The sequence below is a fragment of the Periophthalmus magnuspinnatus genome, chromosome 12 (assembly GCF_009829125.3).
Source record: "Periophthalmus magnuspinnatus isolate fPerMag1 chromosome 12, fPerMag1.2.pri, whole genome shotgun sequence".
NCBI lineage: Eukaryota > Metazoa > Chordata > Actinopteri > Gobiiformes > Gobiidae > Periophthalmus > Periophthalmus magnuspinnatus.
In genome coordinates, this window is record NC_047137.1 from 17,296,464 (window position 1) to 17,316,424 (window position 19,961).

General features: G+C 47.4%; 1 protein-coding gene across 1 annotated transcript; it reads left to right on the forward strand.

Annotated features, from left to right (window-relative positions):
• Nucleotides 1-6,463: 6,463 nt before the first annotated feature.
• Nucleotides 6,464-19,694, forward strand: LOC117379318 (amyloid-beta A4 precursor protein-binding family A member 1-like). Its single transcript, XM_055225591.1, has 16 exons — nt 6,464-6,681; nt 7,740-8,098; nt 8,235-9,036; nt 9,141-9,538; nt 10,345-10,568; nt 11,278-11,481; nt 11,733-11,772; nt 12,810-12,955; nt 13,669-13,701; nt 13,784-13,870; nt 14,785-14,994; nt 15,619-15,798; nt 16,680-16,892; nt 17,342-17,461; nt 18,218-18,358; nt 19,462-19,694. Exons 1-16 carry the CDS (start codon nt 6,506-6,508, stop codon nt 19,531-19,533), a joined length of 3,405 nt encoding a protein of 1,134 aa, XP_055081566.1. The 5' UTR covers nt 6,464-6,505; the 3' UTR covers nt 19,534-19,694.
• Nucleotides 19,695-19,961: the final 267 nt, after the last annotated feature.

The following is a 19,961-nucleotide window of genomic DNA, read 5'->3' on the forward strand; positions in this document are numbered from 1 at the left end:
TTTGTTTGGACAGAACTAAAGTGATGGTTCAGTCCTGGTTTAGTTCTGGTTTAGTCCTGATTTAGTCCTGGTTTAGTTCTGGTTTAGTCCTGGTTCAGTCCTGGTTTAGTTCTGGTTTAGTCCTGATTTAGTCCTGGTTTAGTTCTCGTTTAGTCCTGGTTTAGTCCTGGTTTAGTCCTGGTTCAGTCCTGGTTTAGTCCTGGTTTAGTCCTAGTTTAGTCCTGGGTTAGTTCTGGTTTAGTCCTGGTTTAGTTCTCGTTTAGTCCTGGTTTAGTTCTGGTTTAGTCCTGGTTCAGTCCTGGTTTTGTCCTGGTTTAGTTCTCGTTTAGTCCTGGTTTAGTTCTGGTTTAGTCCTGGTTCAGTCCTGGTTTAGTCCTGGTTTAGTTCTCGTTTAGTCCTGGTTTAGTCCTGGTTTAGACCTGGTTTAGTGGTTCATGTTTGTTTAATCTTTAATGTTTAATTGTTTCATAAAGGCAAACAGATAAAAATAATTTAAAAAAACATTCTGACCAATATCTAAATGATTTTGTCTTGCAGAAGTTTTAGAAAAGATATTTGCAAATCAAGTTACGCACAAGAACTGAAACTGGGAAAAAAGCTTTTTATTATTTTGATTCCCCCAAAAATTTAATATTTTTCAAGGAGGAGAAAGAAGAAGAGGAAGAAAGAGAGGGAGAGAGAGAGGGAGGAGAAAAGGAGAAGAACCTTTTATTACAAGATCTTATTGTCTTTGTCCAAAATCTGTCCACTCTAGAGCTGAAATGTGGAAAAAAAAAAAAAAGCTCTTGATTAATGAAAAATGGAACATTTCAAGGACGAGAGAAACTGGAGCCACTGAAACTTAATAATGTGAAGATAAATATATCAGACCTGCTCCTGTTTTTAATGTTTTAAATGGACCTGTGTTTGATTTGTTTGTGTTTTAACTTCATTTATAATGACTCAAAATCAAACATTTTCTTTTTGTTCTTCACATAAAACGCAGATGTTTTGCAGATGCTTAAAATGTCCTGTAGGGGGCGGTGGTGCCTTTGGTGAAACAAACAGCTGTGGACCAGAAAGACAGAAACATAAGTTTACATTTGATTTATAATAATAATAATAATAATAATAATAATAATAATAATAATAATAATAATAATAATAATAATAATAATAATATATTTTTACTTTTATTTATTTATTTTTTATTATTATTATTATTATTATTATTATTATTATTATTTTAAAAATCTGGTCCCAACTGGGGTCAACTTAACCAGAAGAAAAACAAAACTAATAATGTGATGTTTGTGATCGAGGACGGATCTCAGCTTGTGTCCCTGTCCCCCTCTGTCTCTGTCCCTGTCCCTGTCAACTGGTGTTTACGTCCCTCTGTCTTTGTCTCGCCCTGTCCCCCTCTCTCTGTCCCTGTCCCCCTGTCCCTCTGTCCCTGTCAGCTGGTGTCCCTGTCCCCCTCTCTCTGTCCCCTGTCCCCCTGTCAGCTGGTGTCCCTGTCCCCCTCTGTCCCCCTGTCCCTGTCAGCTGGTGTTTACGTCCCTCTGTCTTTGTGCGCTCTAAGCCTCTTGCGTCATGACGCGCAGGGCGTGGTTTTCTCCGGCTCTAATCCCGGAGCTCAGCGGCTCTAACGGGACCAGCAGCACCGCGGCACCAGGCCGCTCCGAGCCTCTGTCCACCCTGTCCACCCTGTCCACCGGGCCACAGCCGAGCCTCACCGCGGGGGGGACATGTCCTCCGCCCCGGGCCTGAGCGCAGCCCGCGTCCCGGATCAGTGACGCCGCAGGTAACGGGAGGAGGATGGAGGGATGGAGGGATGATGGCGGACACCTGCTCCGGGTAAAGCCGTGAATTTATGACAGAAAAGACAGAACAGACGAGGACAACAGGGCGGTGTGTCTCTGGGACATGTCCGCGCGCGAGGGGGGAGGTTCAGTCCTGGCCGCGGTTGTGGAGGAGGCTTCGTGCGTAAAGAAGCGTCAGGATCAGGGGCCAGAGTCGGTTCTTTGCAGAGCAGGAGCCGGATCGAGGACTGGTTCTGTGCGCTTTGGCTCCAGAGTCGGTGCTTTTTGTCTCATTGTCCACGTTCAGGCTCATGTTCAGGTTCCTGTGTGATTCTTTAGTCCTGTGGATGTTGGGCCCTGCTCTGTGCGCCAGGGTTTAGTCGTTTAATCGATTAATCAGTTGATGCAGTCTTAGTCGACCATATTTGACTCATTGTTTTATTAAGATAAGTATTTTTATGGAAAACAGGAGCAAACATGGGGTTTTATCACAATATTAACATTTTAAATTCTAATGAACTTGATTCTCGATATTGATGCCACAATATTCATTAAAAACACTATTTTTTTTAGATAAACAAATGTGATTTTCCTCATTAAATGTTCGTACTTTCTCGTCTGTTCCATCTCAGCTCAGACTTTTACCCAAAAACATTCAGAAACTTCAAAATTAGATAAAAAATAAACGTGTTTGATGATCTGTGTTAAATGTGCTCACAGAAATATGACACTGACAAATAAATATATTTTGAACAGACAACAACAAACGACAAAGACGATGGAAAGGAAAATAAATCAAACAAACGTGAAATATTAGAGTTTAATGTTTTGATTCTTGGTCGTGGGTGTGTGTCGTGTGTAACTGTGTAAAACTGTGGGTGTGTGTTGGTGCATAACTGCTCCCAAAGTTGTTGTTGTTTTTTGTTTATATAAAGCCGCGCTCCAACTGATATTAAGTTTATATTCCTCTTTATTTGTTAAATCCTCATCTGTTTATCACTGAGCACGAACACTGTGAAAAACTCAAAGACAAAATTTTTATCAGAAAAATACTCACTCAGGAGCTTCTAGTCTGTGTTTGTCCCGTGTTGTCCATGTCCCGTGTTGTCCATGTCCCGTGTTGTCCATGTCCCGTGTTGTCCATGTCCCGTGTTGTCCATCCTTGTAGCATAAGTAATAAGATAGAATTTAGACTTTTTACACTTAAATTACAAATAAAATTGACAAATAAAACATTTTCTGTGACAGTTACATGGTGTTAGTTATGTTACAGTCGTTGTGTTACAGTCGTTGTGTTACAGTCGTTGTGTTACAGTCGTTGTGTTACAGTCGTTGTGTTACAGTCGTTGTGTTACAGTCGTGTTACAGCAGTTGTGTTACAGTTGTTGTGTTACAGTTGTTGTGTCGTGTGATTAGGATGAGAAACTTTTAAAATACAGTGACTTAAAACACAACTACATTTGTGCCAAGTTTTATTACGAACAAATTAACCAATAATCTGTGCGGCTAACGTGTTATTTTGTGTGTATTTTTGTGTGACTTAGCTGTGTTGCCTTTCATGCTAACATCTTCAGTTTGATTCTTTAACAAAACCGGCACAAAATTTTCGATCTATTGTTTTTTGTGTTTGTATATTTGACGGCAACTTTGAATTGAATTTGACACAACCCGGCGCTGGGTCGTCTTCGTCTTCGATCCAAACGACACCGGCGCTGCAGACTGAAGATGTGTCACTGATCATTTCCTTTAAACGAACATAATAATCCCTCCCATGACACGACACGAGCCGATTCTTACTGGACTCTGTGACCTCTGAGACACTTCTGATTGGAAAGAAAAGTTCAAATCTGTCACTGGACAAAACGCTGCAGGAGTGAAGACGTCTGGCTGCTCGTCTGAGACTCTTCTTCAGTTCTGCTCAGATCAGTGGTGCCTTGTATTTCCATTAGGGCCTGAATAAAGTCTGACTCAGGCACATTTGAGTCTTAGTGCGGCTCATTAGACTGAGACGACAAACATAATCTATAAACAAACAGGTGTGTTAGCTTCAGTGTCGTTAGCGCCTCCTTCAGACCGATATAAGGCAGTGTCCAGCAGGAATCTGACCAGAACTGAAGAAGAAGAGGCTTGGATTTTTTCATCTTCAATCCAGCGTTTTGTCCAGTTGAGTTTTTCTTTTTCTCTGTTTGGTCCTTGTTTGGTCCTGATGTAGACTTTGCTTGGTCTTCGTTTAGCCCTTGTTTAGTCCTTTTTTGGCCCTGGTTTGGTCTTTGTTTAGTCCTGGTTTGGTCCTGGTTTAGTCCTGGTTTGGTCCTTGTTTAGTCCTGGTTTGGTCCTGGTTTGGTCCTGGTTTGGTCCTTTTTGGTCCTGGTTTGGTCCTTGTTTAGTCCTTTTTTGGTCCTTGTTTAGTCCTGGTTTGGTCCTTGTTTAGTCCTGGTTTGGTCCTTGTTTAGTCCTGGTTTGGTCCTTGTTTAGTCCTGGTTTAGTCCTGGTTTGGTCCTGGTTTAGTCCTTTTTCTTTGGCTCATACCTGACAGATGTTTTAAAAAGTGCTTAAATCAGTTTAGAGACCATGAATTTCAACGGCCCAAAGTTTTTACTCTACACACACACACACCCCCACACACACCCCCACACGCTCACACACACACACACACACACAATAAACAGCTGGACCTCCGTTCAAACACTCATGGACTCTCCTCCTTTTCACTCTTTGATTCAAACAGAAATAAATTCGTCGACCTGTTTCTTTTAGTTTATCGTTGAGGATTGTGATTGTGTCAGTGGCATAAAGTGTTTTCAGTATCATCATTTATTATAGCATCATGTGTGTGTCTGTGTGTGTGTGTGTGTCTGTGTGTGTGTCTGTGTGTGGGGGTGTGTCTGTGTGTGTGTGTCGTCTGCAGACAGACCTCTAATGGTGTAATCCTCCTCCTCCTCCGTCTGACAGATGGAGCTGCTCAGGTTCACTCTCTCTGACCCCAGTCTCCACCAACGAGGAGGGTGGAGCATAACACACTTTATTTAGACTTTACAATGTGGTGTGTGTTATATGTGTGTGTATTATATGTGTGTGTATTATATGTGTGTTATGTGTGTGTTATGTGTGTGTTATGTGTGTGTTATGTGTGTGTTATGTGTGTGTTATATGTGTGTAATCCTCAGTGTGCTGTAGGTTCTCACTGGTTCATGGTGTAAACTAATGTGTCTAATACTGAAACATACAGAGACACATCAGGATAAAGACTTGGACTGGTCCTGGTTTAGACCTGGTTTAGTCCTGGTTTAATCCTGGTTTAGTCCTGGTTTAGCCCTGGTTTAGTCCTGGTTTAGTCCTGGTTTAATCCTGGTTTAATCCTGGTTTAGTCCTGGTTTAATCCCGGTTTAGTCCCGGTTTAGTCCCAGTTTAGTCCCGGTTTAGTCCTGGTTTAGTCCCGGTTTAGTCCTGGTTTAGTCCTGGTTTAGTCCCGGTTTAGTCCTGGTTTAGTCCCGGTTTAGTCCTGCTTTAGACCTGGTTTAATCCTGGTTTAGTCCCGGTTTAGTCCCGGTTTAGTCCTGGTTTAGTCCTGCTTTAGACCTGGTTTAATCCTGGTTTAGTCCTGGTTTAGTCCTGCTTTAGACCTGGTTTAATCCTGGTTTAATCCTGGTTTAGTCCTGGTTTAGTCCCGGTTTAGTCCCGGTTTAGTCCTGGTTTAATCCTGGTTTAGTCCTGGTTTAGTCCTGGTTTAATCCTGGTTTGGTCCTGGTTTAGTCCTGGTTTAGTCCTGGTTTAGTCCTGGTTTAGTCCTGGTTTGGTCCTGGTTTAGTCCTGGTTTAGTCCTGGTTTAGTCCTGGTTTAGTCCTGGTTTAGTCCTGGTTTAGTCCTGGTTTATAATGACAATCACCACCATCGTATTAATGCTAACAACAACTAGCATGCTAACAGAGCACCAGGCTCACCAGTAAAAACACTGTGATTAGACGTTGACAGTGCACAGTGTGTGTGTGTGTGTGTTGACAGCACAGTGTCTCGGTGTGTGTGTGTGTTTTTATCAGACTGTCGGCCGCACACGCACAAACGCACAGGGGTCAGAGGTCAGAGGGAACTGTGGCATTGTGGGTTTAATGTGAGTCATAAACACAAACAGAGACCGACACCACTTCAACATAATGTCCACATGACACACAGGAGGGGTCAGAGGTCAGAGGTCAGATCGGTCGTCTCACTTCTGTCGTAGAGAGAATGAATAAAACACAGAACTGAAACAGGACTTTGAGCAGCGGGAAAAGAGTCAAAACAGAAAAGACAAGGATCAATTATATAATCAAACATTTGGATTATGTGACGTCATTTTAGAGAAAGAATGAAAAGAACTGAAAAAAGAACCAAAAAAAGAAATGAAAAGAAAACATGATCCTGTACTGAGCAGCAGCACAAACTCATAGGCTCCTCTATCAGTCTCCTCCACCCTGTTTCCTCCACCCCTTGTCCTCCATCACTTTTCTTCCACTCCTTTCCCCGATCTCTTTTCCTCCATCACAGTTCCTCCTTCCCGTCTCCTCCATCATCTTTGCTCCACCCCCTTCTTCTCCATCACCTTTCTTCCATCTCTTCTCTTCATCAACTTTCCTCCATCACCTTCTACCCTCTTCTCCTCCACCCTCCTCTCTCTCTCACTCACCCTTCTCCTCCTGCAGGTCGTCGTTCAGATGTGTTTCCGTGGAGATCTGTGGGACTGAACCATGAGTCAAAGGTCAGAGGGGCTGTCGCCGGGGGCAACAGAGACCCCCACCCTAAACGGGACGTCCCAGCCCGAGCCGGTGCGCCGCTCGTGGAGGCCCTGCCAGATGCTCAACCAGGACGGAGAAGTGGTCCACCACCACCACCACCAGCACGCACAGCCCGCCCCCCACCACAGGTACGACCCCGCCCACAACAGAGGTATGACCCCGCCCACAACACAGGTATGACCCCGCCCCCCACCACAGGTACGACCCCGCCCACAACAGAGGTATGACCCCGCCCACAACACAGGTACGACCCCGCCCACAACACAGGTACGACCCCGCCCCCACCACAGGTACGACCCCGCCCCCAACACAGGTACGACCCCGCCCCCAACACAGGTACGACCCCGCCCCCAACACAGGTACTGACATGTCACTGTGTCAGATGCCCTCCCTGTATCTCTATGGGTCTTATTCTGCATAAAAACTGCTAACCCTCCCCCTCTCTCCCCCTGCTCCTTTTCTTCTCTCACTCTCCTTCCCCCTTCTCTCTCTCCCTCTTCTCTCCTCTCTCCCTCTCTTCTTTCACTCTCCTCCTCCCTCTCTTCTCTCTCCCTTCTCTGTCTCTTCTCTCTCTCCATCTCCCTGTTCCCTCTTGTCCCTCTTCACTCTCCCTCTCTTCTCTCTCTGCCTCCTCCCTCTCTTCTCTCTCTCTTATCTCCCTCCTCCCTCTCTTCTCTCTCTCTTATCTCCCCCTCCCTCTCTTCTCTCCCTCCTCCCTCTCTTCTCTCCCTCCTCCCTCTCTTCTCTCTCTCTCTTATCTCCCTCCTCCCTCTCTTCTCCCTCCTCCCTCTCTTCTCTCCCTCCTCCCTCTCTTCTCTCCCTCCTCCCTCTCTTCTCTCTCTCTCTTATCTCCCTCCTCCCTCTCTTCTCCCTCCTCCCTCTCTTCTCTCTCCATCTCCCTGTTCCCTCTCTCCCTCCCTCCTCCCTCTCTTCTCTCTGTACAAACACATTCTGACACGTCCCTGTTTGTATCAGATGCCCTCCCGAGTTCTCCCTGTGTCTTCTCGTCTAAACTCTTGTGAAATGTTCTGGCTCAGATGAGCGTCTGGTGTTTTCTTTTCTCTTAATCCTCCAGGTGGATGTGAAATGTTCCGTATGATCTTTATCGTCGTCATAGTGATGTTTGTCTTATCTGTGAGCACAGGACGTGTGTTTTTAGCCTTTGTGCTCGTCCTGACTGTTTCAGGTCCCGTAGACGCCCCCACCACCACCAACCCGCCGCGGCGCACAGGCCGGACGCCGCCGACCCCGCCCCCAACCCGACGCCGCACCCCCGCCCCGCCGTCGCGCGTTACCGTCGCCACGGAGACCCCAACCCGAGGCTCCGAGCGCGGCAGAGGCAGCCGGTCAGAGACGAGCCCAAAGAGGCGAGCGACGCCCCCCGAGCCGAGCCGCCGCAGAGCTCACAGGACGAGAGCCAGACGGACGAGTCGCAGAGCAGTACCTCCACACAGACTCCAGGGGGCGACGTGTCCCTGAGCCTCACACCTGAGCCGGCGCCACAGGGTCAGCCCACAGACGAGGAGTTTAACCCACAACCACAGGGTAAAACGCACAAAATGATGCACGTTTTTATCTTTTATAGTGTTTTCTTCATGACAAACAGACCTAGAATCTCACAGAACTCAGTTTTGTGTGATATTTAATTTTAATTTGTTTTAAAAATGATTTTTTTCTGCAGGTGCTCCACAGAGACATATGGACACATGTAAAGACACAGCACAAACACTAGAGGGCAGTGTCCCTGATGTCCACATGTCAGAGCAGAACATGGAGCTGGAGCAGAGGGAGGAGCCTAGTCAACAGAGGGAGGGGCTAAGTGGAGAGGGGGAGGAGCCTCGTGGGCAGAGGGAGGAGCTGAGAGAATACGGGGAGGGGCTGAGTCGACAGAAGACAGGGTTCAGCGCACAGAGGGAGGGGCTTAGTTCACAGAGGGAGGGGCTTAGTTCACAGAGGGAGGGGCTAGGTGTGCGCAATGAGAGTCCAAGTGCACAGAGGGAGGAGCTAATTACTCAGAGGGAGGTGAAAGCTGCTCAGAGGGAGGAGTTTTGTGCTCAGCAGGAGGGGCTAAGTGTTCAGAGGGAGGTGCTGGGTACACAGGGGGAGGAGCTAACTGCACAGACGGGGCTAGGTGCTCAGAGGGAGGAGCTAAGTACACAGAGGGAGGGGCTAACCGCACAGAGGGAGGGGCTAAATGCTCAGAGGGAGGAGCCTAGTGCTCAGAGGGAGGGGCTAAGTACTCAGAGGGAGATAGAGGCACCGGACGACCCGGCCCAGGAGAGCGAGATCACGGACCTGTGCTCGGACACGGAGAGCGCCGCGTCCCTCAGCCTGGACGGGCCCCTGCACAGCCCCCCCCCTCTGCACTCCCCCACGCCCCCCTCCTCCCCGGACGTCCCGCATTTTCCCCAGATGGACCACTTCAGCGAGGACCCCAGCCCCCCGCCCATACGGGACACACCGCCCGGGAACAGTGACCAGAGGTGAGGTCACCCTGGGGTCACTGAGGCTGTGATGATGCTTCAAGTGACCGTACCCTTTTTCTGACCAGAGCGTTTTGTTTAAATGTAAACACTTGTTCCTACAGTGACACACACCCAGAGGACGAGGAGGACGAGGCCCCGCCCTCCTACCCACAGACCTACGCTGACTTCTACTCCCAGTCCCACCAGAAGTCCTACCCTCCCCCCAAACAGCACCCCAACTCCTTCCCCGAGCCCCTGCGCACGGCCTACCCCGCGGACCCTCCCCCCAAAGCCGAACCCAGGACCAGGCCTGAGCACAAGAGCTCCCATCATGCACTGCAGCACAGACCCACCCAGACCCTGCCTCCCGACAGCTCCGTCGGCTGCAGGCTGCACCACTACGACGGTCAGTCCGACGGAGAGAGCGGCGAGCGCAGCCCCGTGCCCCGAGGGAGGAGGCAGGGGCCCCGGAGAGGAGACGCCCTGGGGAGGAGGGCCCCCGCTGGGCCCCAGCGCTCAGGTACAGCCCCCGCCCCCCTCTGCGGGCAGGACAGTGACACTTTACACGTACTGGACACACTGGACACACTGGACACACTGGACACACGGGACACACTGCCATAATGAGGCAAAGGTCCAGGTCACAGCTAAAGCTCGAGCTGAGGGTCAGACCCTTATGTCACATTTTATTTCACCAAATTATGTACAACTGAGCATTTTGACATAAACTTTCGTGTTACTCTCCCACAGACGGCTACTCTGTCCTCAGTGCAGTGAGTCGCCAAAAACACTCACTGGAGGATCAGGGGACAGGGACTCGTCTGTCCAGCAGGGGGCGCTCTTTACATGTTCATTCTTAACATATGCTGTTATTTAAGGAACTACATCAGTCACATTTATAAACATGTGTCATTATTTTTAAAGTTTAAATTAGAGACTTTGAGTTTAACTGCAGACCCTGAACATCAGGAGTAAATCTGATCCTCACGGTCCAGGCCTTAAAGCAGAGAAGGACATTAGTACAATACAATAGTACAACAGTACACAAGTACACGAGTAGTACAATAGTACAACAGTACAACAGTACATGAGTAAAAAATGTGGTGTTTGTGTGAAAGTGGCATCACGATCCTTGATACATATATTTCATATAACACATATATCTGTAAGGAGCTGTTCCTCTGAGCTCAGGTCACTGCAGGTCGTCTTTAATAATGTGACGTGTTGATTTTATAACAGAACACTCAGACTCACAGACGACGTTTCTTTGGTCTTGATTCTTCTTCTGTCTCGTTCGCTCTGACACTTTTGTCCCGTCTGTCCCAGGGACGTCCCCGGGGGACGCTCCAGAGGACAGGACCCCAGGGGACCCCGGGCCAAAGGGAGACGCCATCAGCCTGGCCATCAGAGGCATCAAAGAGGCCATCGAGGAGGTGAAGACCCGAGCCGTGCGCTCCCCCTACACCCCGGACCAGCCCGTGGAGCCAGTGTGGGTGATGAGGCAGGAGAACAGCCCCACGGAGGAGGCTGCCCCCACAGGACAGGTACAGGTACTGACTGCAAGGGGGCGTGGCTAAAACTCTCAAAACTATGACACATCTCTGTATTTGACCAAACTGCACTCACACGACTCCACCTGCAGGGGGAGCTAATGCAAAAACTACTATTTATGCAAAAAAACTCAGCAGGAAACAATATATTTATATAAAGATTAAACTTGTGAAACATCTGCCTTTTTATATAAATATCAAAACATATCACTCACTTTTTCATCTAAAAGACAAACTCCATGTTCCAGACAGTGAACATAAATAAACATTTTTGTAGATTTAATAGAATTGTCTTAAACTTAAACAGAGACACTTCACCACACTGCCCCCTGTCGTGCTCTGAGTGAACTACAGGCACCGCGTTTGTCGACTTAAACACGATACAAAGATGTAAAATAGAAAATTGACTGAGTACAATAGAACAAATGTGATGACACATTTATGGACATTTTGTAGTATTTTCTGCTCTATTTTAATAATAATGCACCGTTTGTATCTGTGTGTGGTACAAACAGCGACATTTTAAAACAAACACACAGTTCTGAAGGAGAAACGTCCACTTTAAACTTAAAAACACCATCTTTATTACAATTTTTTACCACTAGATGGCAGATGTTGTGTATAAAACCAGGATGAGTGTCCAGGAAATGAATGCACACAGTGTGATTACCCATAAACCATTGCAAACCCGTCATCTTCGCGTGCGCAGGTGTCGCCGGGCTCTCCGTGCGACTCCCTGTCCCTGTACTCCTCCTCGGCCCAGGACCCGGTCAGCCCCCTGAGACCGGACACCTCCAGAACGCACCCCCACCCGCAGAGGGACGTCCAGCAGAGACAGAGCTACAACGCGAACCCCACCCCCAGCCAGCAGAGGGCGCCCCCCGCAGCCCCGCCACAGCCCACAGCACAAGAGGTGAGGCCAAACCAACAGGAGGTGCTCGTTTACAGCCGCGAAATCCACGAAAACTCACGCAAATAAACACACAGCGGGTTTTTTGGGGCACGTGATCAAACTCCACTAATCTGATTGGATAAAGTAATGGAGGAATAACTTTGGACGACCGTTTAAAGTGATTTAGTTCTGTTTTTCACATTTTTAACAGAATAAAAATCAGGTACAGTAAGTATTCGGCGTAATGCAAGCAATTGTGTTTTGCGTTTCAGATCCGACAGTCTCTGCCGACGTTCCCGACCTTTGTTGATGGTAGGAAACGTTACTTCTCCAAACAGTGTCACGAAAATCAAATATGTGTGTGTGAAAATCCAGTGTGAACATGTTCAAACCATAGACTGTTTATTTAAATGGACATAGCTAACCTGCGAGCTGCCGCGTTCCAAACGAATGAAAAAGTGACCATGGACGTCTCGCTCCATCGACTGTGTCCTCTCTCTGTCTCTGCTGCTTCAGACTCATGAAAATATCTTATCAACTGTCTTAAATGTTCATATTAACCCTCTACATGGGGTTAATTTTTGAGTTTTTTTTTTTTGTTTTTTTTTAGGTATTTTGAGTTGTTTTTTTTATGTTGAGTTTTTGTTTTTTTATTATTATTATTATTTTTATTTATTTTTTTTGCTATTTTGAAGGAGGTTTTTTGTTTATTTTCTTTATTTTTTGTTATTTTTAGTTATTGTTTTCTGTTTATTTAGTTATTTCTAGGTTTTTTTTTGTTTTGTTTTTTGCATTTTTAAAATTATTTTTCTTCCTTTTTTTTTGTTATTTTGAGTTTATTTTTTTTAGGTTTTTGTCTCCTCTCTGTCTCTGCTGCTTCAGACTCATTTTGGTCTTAAATGTTCATATTAACCCTCTACATGATCCTGGGGTTTTTATTTCACTATTGTGTCTGTAAATCAAGATACGAACATTAAAAACAGACAAATCAGGTCCTTCTTTCCTCGAGGTCGCTCCTGTTAGCGTTAGCAACAGGTTTGATTGACATCGTTGCTAAGCTCTCGCTCCTTGCTAAACCTATGGTGCGGGTGAGAAGGGGCGTTACCTTCAACAGCCTCACTCCTCATTGGCTCTTTGGTTGCTATGACACTCGTGGTCACTCACTCCGTCACTTCTTTACAGTCTGTGGAAACTTCTTTTAAAACAGTAAAGTGCAGACGGCTACAGTTCCTTAAAAATGTTAAATTAAAAACTTAAACGGGGCAGTAAAAGATGATGTAATGTGTGTGGGTGTGGGGGTGTGTGGGTGTGTGTGTGTGTGTAAATGCCTGACCTGTTCTCCGTGTCAGTACCAGGGCCCTGTGACCCCGATGACCTCATTGACGGCATCATCTTTGCGGCGACGTATCTCGGCTGCACCCACCTGCTGTCGGAGCGCACGCCGTCCAAGAGCGCCCGCATGCAGCAGGCGCAGGAGGCCATGAGCCGAGTGCGGGTCAGACGCACCTCCACACGCCTCCACACGCCTCCACACGCCTCCACACACCTCTAACCACCTCCACACGCCTCTAACCACCTCCACACGCCTCCACACGCCTCCACACACCTCTAACCACCTCCACACGCCTCTAACCACCTCCACACGCCTCTAACCACCTCCACACGCCTCTAACCACCTCCACACGCCTCCACACGCCTCCACACACCTCTAACCACCTCCACACGCCTCCACACGCTTTTAACCACCTCCACACACCTCTAAACGCCTCCACACGCCTCCACACGCCTCCACTCACCTCCACACGCCTCCACACGCCTCCACCCACCTCTACATGCCTCCAACTGCCTCAAACCACCTCCTAACACCTCCACACACCTCAAACAACCTCCAACCACCTCTAACCACTTCCACACACCTCCACATAACTTCACCCCCCTCTAACCACCTCCACACACACAGAGGCACACGTACACCTCCTAAAACCTCCACACACGTCTACCCACCTCCATACACACGTACACCTCCTAAAACCTCCACATGCACACCTCCACACACCTCCACACAGTACGCTACATAAACCTCTAAACTACATCTACACACACGTACACCTCCACCCACCTCCACAGGGGACACAGAGGGACACAGAGGGACACACAGGGACACAGGGGGGACACGTCTCCTGCTCTAACTGTGTGTTTTCTCCACAGGCGGCTCAGAAACAGGCCAAGAACAGGAAGAAGGTCAGTGTCATTATGGTCTGAAACACTCACAGTGAATCAGGAACATTCAAATATGTGTGTGTGTGTGTGTGTGTGCGCGCAGGGAGGAGACGGAGACTCGGTGTCCACGGTGGAGGTGGACCTGTTCATGTCCACTCAGAGGATCAAAGTTCTGAACGCAGACACTCAGGTCAGAGCACTGGACGCTGCTTTATGTGCCTTCTGGAGATCGCACTGGGGCGGAGTTGAAACGTGACGTAGCTCATTAGAGACGAAACGCAAATAGAGACAATTTAAGAGAGAACGATCTGAGTTTGGAGAAGGTGTTTGGACTTAGATTTCAAAGTTGTACAAGTGAAGATGTTTGGCTGGGATGAGCAGCCAAACATCTTCACTTCTACAACTTATTGATTTTGAAATTTTAAATCAAAAACCTCAAAGTATCCGCCTTTTGCTTTGGTAATGACGCTGCAAACTCAGGGTTCAGTTTTGGAGCGGAAAGAGAAAGAGAGCGCAAAGCAGAGATCAGAGCAAAGGGAGAAGGCTGTGTATTTAAAACAAGTTTGGAATTCTTTTTTTGACTTGGTTCAGTCCTGGTTTAGTCCTCGTTTAGACCTGGTTTAGACCCGGTGTAGTCCTCGTTTAGACCTGGCTTAGACCTGGTTTAGATCTGAACTTAGACCTGGTGTAGTCCTCGTTTAGACCTGGTTTAGATCTGGTTTAGACCTGGTGTAGTCCTCGTTTAGACCTGGTTTAGATCTGATTTAGACCTGGTTTAGATCTGGTTTAGACCTGGTGTGGTCCTCGTTTAGACTTGGTGTAGTCCTCGTTCAGACCTGGCTTAGATCTGGTTTAGACCTGGTGTAATCCTTGTTTAGACTTGGTTTAGTCCTGGTTCAAAATTTAAAACAAGTGTGGATTTTTTTTGTTCGCTACATTCCATACGTGTCATTCCTCGTTGTGATGTTTTCCGTGAGAACCTCCGTCTAAATAATCGTGTAAATAGTGAACGTCTCTTTTATTATGAGATGAGGAGAAATATTTCACCGTCTGATAAAAATGGCGTCTCCACTTTGTGTCATGCGCCCCCTTGTGGTGGGACAGGAGAGCCTGATGGACCTGCCCCTGCGCACCATCTCCTACATCGCAGACATCGGGAACATGGTGGTGCTCATGGCCCGGGGAAAGATGGTCCGGTCCCGATCCGCCCAGGACCCCCAGGACCAGCAGGAGAACCAGGAGCCCAGCGAGGAGCACAGCCCCGAGCAGCACAGGGTCTACAGGATGATCTGCCACGTGTTTGAGTCTGAGGACGTGAGTCTGCGGGACGGGGGGGCCTGGTGTAGACCTGGTGAGGACCTGGTTTAGACCTGGTTTGGATCCGGTTTAGATCAGGTTTAGACCTAGTTTAGTCCTGGTTTAGACCTGGTTTGGATCCGGTTTAGGGCTGATTTAGAACTGGTTTGGACCTAGTTTAGAACTGGTTTGGACCTAGTTTAGACCTGGTGTAGTCCCCTTTTTAGCCCCTGGTTTAGACCTGGGTTAGACCTGGTTTAGTCCTGGTTTAGTCCTGGTTTAGTCCTGGTTTGGATCCGGTTTAGGTCTGATTTAGAACTGGTTTAGACCTAGTTTAGACCTGGTGTAGTCCCTTTTTTAGCCCCTGGTTTAGTCCTGGTTTAGCCCCTGCATTTGCTTGTTCTTCCTGTGTCTGAGATCCTTGGTGTAAAGGTGTGGCACCACCTCCATGTCTCAGTTCGATGCTTTTGCCGTATGCTCCACTCAAAGATTACACCACACTTTTTTAGATTAGATTTATTTATTGGACATTGGAGACATCATGAGATCACGGTCAGTTTTATTTGGACGAGTGAAAGTGTCTCTTCTAAGCTGGAGGACAAACTGTGTGACTTCCCTGATCCTTGTTCCCTCACTCCTCAGGCCCAGCTGATCGCCCAGTCCATCGGTCAGTCCTTCAGCGTGGCCTACCAGGAGTTCCTGAGGGCCAACGGCATCGACCCGGAGGACCTGAGCCAGCGCGAGTACAGCGACCTGCTGAGCACTCAGGACATGTACAACGAAGACCTCATCCACTTCTCCAAGTCCGAGAACTGCCGCGATGTGAGTCAGCTCTACACACACGGGTGGGGCAACTGTGGGGCGACTGTGGGACGACTAGTACGACTGTAGTGCGACTGTAGTGCGACTGTGGGGCGACTGCGGGACGACTGCGGGACTTCTTTGTCTTTGTAGGGACCAAAGTCTCAGCAGCAGTCGCCTCACGGGGCTTAACAAAATGAACGATTTAACCAACAGAAAGTTAGAAGATAAAAGACTCCTGTAGGACTCCTGTAGGACTCCTGTAGGACTCCTGTAGGACTCCTGTAGGACTCCTCTACATATACTTTACTATTTCGTCTCCCTGTATTGAGTCTAAAACAGCTGGGGGTGTAACTGCATTTTTAATATAATGTGTAGGAAAAGAAAAACACAAATCTGTCAACTGGACAAAAGTGAGTGAAGATGTTTTGTTGTGGTCTGAAGGGAGAAGTTAGTTACATATAAGGTCCAGCAGTAATCTGACCAGAACTGAAGTAGGTGCTCTTTGTGGGTGCTCTTTGTGGGTGCTCTTTGTGGGTGCTCTTGAGGAGGCCGCGATAAACGTGCGCGACCGAGATGTTTGTCAATGCACGAGTGAACTTTTTGCAAGCTGGACTAAGAACTTTAAAGTGCAGCAAAACATCGTTACTCATATAACTTTTGATTTTTCTTTTACTTAGAGATGGTTATGAATCGTTTTTTTAAATACTGGTAGAAAGCGACACGTTTCCCAAACTGTGACTTAGATTAGCTGAAGACCAGTCCATTTTCAGTAAAAGACTTTGGAGGAAGAAGTTTGAATATTATCGTTTCTGTTGTACGTTTTCTTCAGCTGTAAATGACTTTTCTTACACTTCAGAATGTGTTTTCGGACCTTTCCTTCTCGTCCTCATGTCGTGCAGGTTTACATCGAGAAGCAGAAAGGCGAGATCCTGGGCGTGGTCATCGTGGAGTCGGGGTGGGGCTCCATCCTCCCCACCGTCATCATCGCCAGCATGATGCACTCAGGCCCCGCCCACAAGTCCGGACGCCTCAACATCGGAGACCAGATCATGACGGTGAACGGGACCAGCCTGGTGGGTCTGCCCCTGAGCACCTGCCAGAGCATCATCAAGGTACTGGAGGGCGACCAGGGCAACCGGACCCCGCCGGACACAACCGGACCCAGCCAGACACAACCGAACCCAGCCAGACACAACCAGATCCAATCAGACCCAGCCAGACACAACCAGAACCAACCACACCCAATCAGACCCAACAAGATACAACCAGACACAACCAGACCCTAACCAGATCCAACCATACACAATCAGACCCAAAAAGACCCAAACAGAACCAACCAGACACAAATACATCCCAACCAGACCCAGCCAGACCCAACCAGACCCAGCAAGATCCAGTCAGACACAACTAGACACAATCAGACCCAACCACATCCCAACCACATCCAGCCAAAGCCTAACCAGATCCAACCAGACCCAGCTAGACCCAACCGGACCCAACCGGACCCAACCAGACCGTTCTGTTTTGGCAGCAGCAGTGACCGTGGCTCTTGTTGTTCCAGGGTCTGAAGTCTCAGTGCAGGATTAAGATGAACATCGTGCGCTGTCCTCCTGTCACCATGGTGCTGATCCGCAGACCCGACCTGCGCTACCAACTGGGCTTCAGCGTGCAGAACGGCATCGTAAGTCCTTTAAAGCGTCGTTTACGCGGGCTAATCACTACAGCTCAAACCGTAACAGTTCTGTCACGTTTGAGATTTGATAAAACGTCTTTAAATGAGAGAGAAATGTCTTCCACTAAAGTCAAAACCATCACTATATCACTTTGAGAAGGCCAAACTCAACAGATCTCAGAAGCTAAGCAGGGCTGGGTCTGGACGAGAGAGCGCTGGAAAACCAGGTGCCACAGTGGGGCGCTAGAGGCTTAGTGGTTAGACGCACCAACCCCAAAGTCTGTGTGTGAATGAGAGCGCGTTTATGATCGAATGTGACAATGGAAATAAGTCAATCTGTTGTGTTTACAGTCTTTTTTGGTGCATGGTCAGGGAGAATTCTACGGCTAACTACTGTGCATTATTTTTGGATAACTGCAACCCCAACAATTAATCACCGTTGGATACCACTACACTGTGCGCATCACCTTAGCAATGGGTAAACAAATGAACTACTGTTAAGAGGTACCAGCTTCAACTAAAACAGAAGTAACTAAATACTATACTATAATATCAGATGTAAAAATGAAGTAATTTCAGTTTGTGGGACCACAGCATGTGCGGATTAATCAAACGTTACAAATTACACTCATTAAAAAGCACCGCCCCAACCAAATAATATCAAAAATATTCCAGAAGACGGCATTACTCTATTGAAGAATGAATGGCACGTGTACTTTTAGTAGTAGTCGAGCCTGTAGTGACGTTCTCTCGTGTGTGTTCCAGATCTGCAGCCTGATGAGGGGCGGCATCGCAGAAAGGGGCGGAGTCCGTGTGGGCCATCGCATCATCGAGATCAACAGCCAGAGTGTGGTAGCCACGCCCCACGAGAAGATCGTCCAGATACTGTCCAACGCCATGGGAGAGGTCAGACCTGTCTCTGTACAGCTGTGAAACACTTATATGAACAGGACTAGAACAGGACTGGACCAGGACTGGACCGGGACTAAACCGGGACTGGAACAGGACTAAACTTGGACTAAACTTGGACTAAACTTGGACTAAACTTGGACTAAACTTGGACTAGAACAGGACTAAACCAGGACTAGAACAGGACTAGAACAGGACTAAACCGGGATTAAACCGGGACTGGAACGGGACTGGAACAGGACTGGAACAGGACTAGAACAGGACTAAACCGGGACTGGACCAGGACTAGAACGGGACTAAACCGGGACTGGAACAGGACTGGAACGGGACTGGACCAGGACTAAACCGGGATTAAACCGGGACCGGACCAGGACTAGAACAGGACTAAACCGGGACTGGAACAGGACCAGACCAGGACTAGATCGGAATTAGACTAGGACCACATCAGTACTAGATCAGGGCTAAAGAAGGACCAAACCTGGGCCAAAAAAGGACTAGACAAGGGATAGACTAAGAGTAAATCCAGGACTAAATCAGGGCAAAACAATCAGGGCTAGAATAAAAGTAAAACCGGGGCTAAACTAGGACCAAACCAGTCCTAGATCAGGACTAAACAAGGACTAAACCAGAGCCAAACAAGGACTACACAAGAACTAAACCAATACTAGACCAGTGCTAGACTAAGAGTAAACCCAGGACTAAACCAAGACTAGACTAGGACTAGACTAGGCCCAAACCAGTACTAGATCAGGACAAAACAAGGACTAAATTAACACTTTCAAATAAATTCTTTGGATTAGGACAGTATGATTCACACTGACGCCACTTTCTCCTTGTGAAAAGACCCATCTATGATTTATTTCCATGACTTTTTAGGCAGTAATTTGATTTTAAAAACAAACTGTAAAAATACGAGCTACTGTGTATTTGGTACTTTGGTTTAACTTGAACTTGGTTTGGACTTGAACTTGAGATTTACTTAAGACTTTCAAAATGACTTGGTCCCACAACATCTGGCGTCGTCAGAGTAGAACGCAGTGACGTCCGTTTGTCACTAGGGGGCAGTATTCCTGTATTTATTACGGTCTTTGTCTGTGCAGATCCACATGAAGACGATGCCTGCTGCCATGTACCGTCTCCTCACCGCACAGGAGCAGCCCGTCTACATCTGAGGGGCCCCGGTACCTCAGTCCCTCGCTGTGGGACACCTGAGGGGACATTCTTTTGTGTCTTTTAGTCTACTCTGAATGTACGAGTATGGACCTATATGACCAAACTGTAAAAAGCTGCAGAGACTAATGAGGTGTGCATGTACAAATACACGAGTAATAAATATGACAGATGAGTATAACGGCATCGTGTGGCGTCTGGTCCTGGAGAACGGGGTTTTTTTGTTTGTTTTTTTTTTACAGTTTCCATCTCAATAGGTAGATTTACACCCTGAAAATCTGAATAATTTGACTTTTGGGAAATCAACAATGTGAAAAATCGCTTAAAGGAACACAACTGAACCTGGCAACCCAAATGAGAGACTGAGAGAAAAGATAATATAATAAATCAGCAGTACAGTTATCAGGAAGAGCTGGATTTGATCCTGGGG

Coding starts and splice junctions, on each gene's coding strand:
- LOC117379318 (XM_055225591.1), top strand. CDS start 6,506: ATGAGTCAAAGGTCAGAGGGGCTGTCGCCGGGGGCAACAGAGACCCCC. Junction 13,702..13,783: donor AGGCCAAGAACAGGAAGAAG/GTCAGTGTCATT, acceptor GTGTGCGCGCAG/GGAGGAGACGGAGACTCGGT. Junction 15,799..16,679: donor AGTCCGAGAACTGCCGCGAT/GTGAGTCAGCTC, acceptor CATGTCGTGCAG/GTTTACATCGAGAAGCAGAA.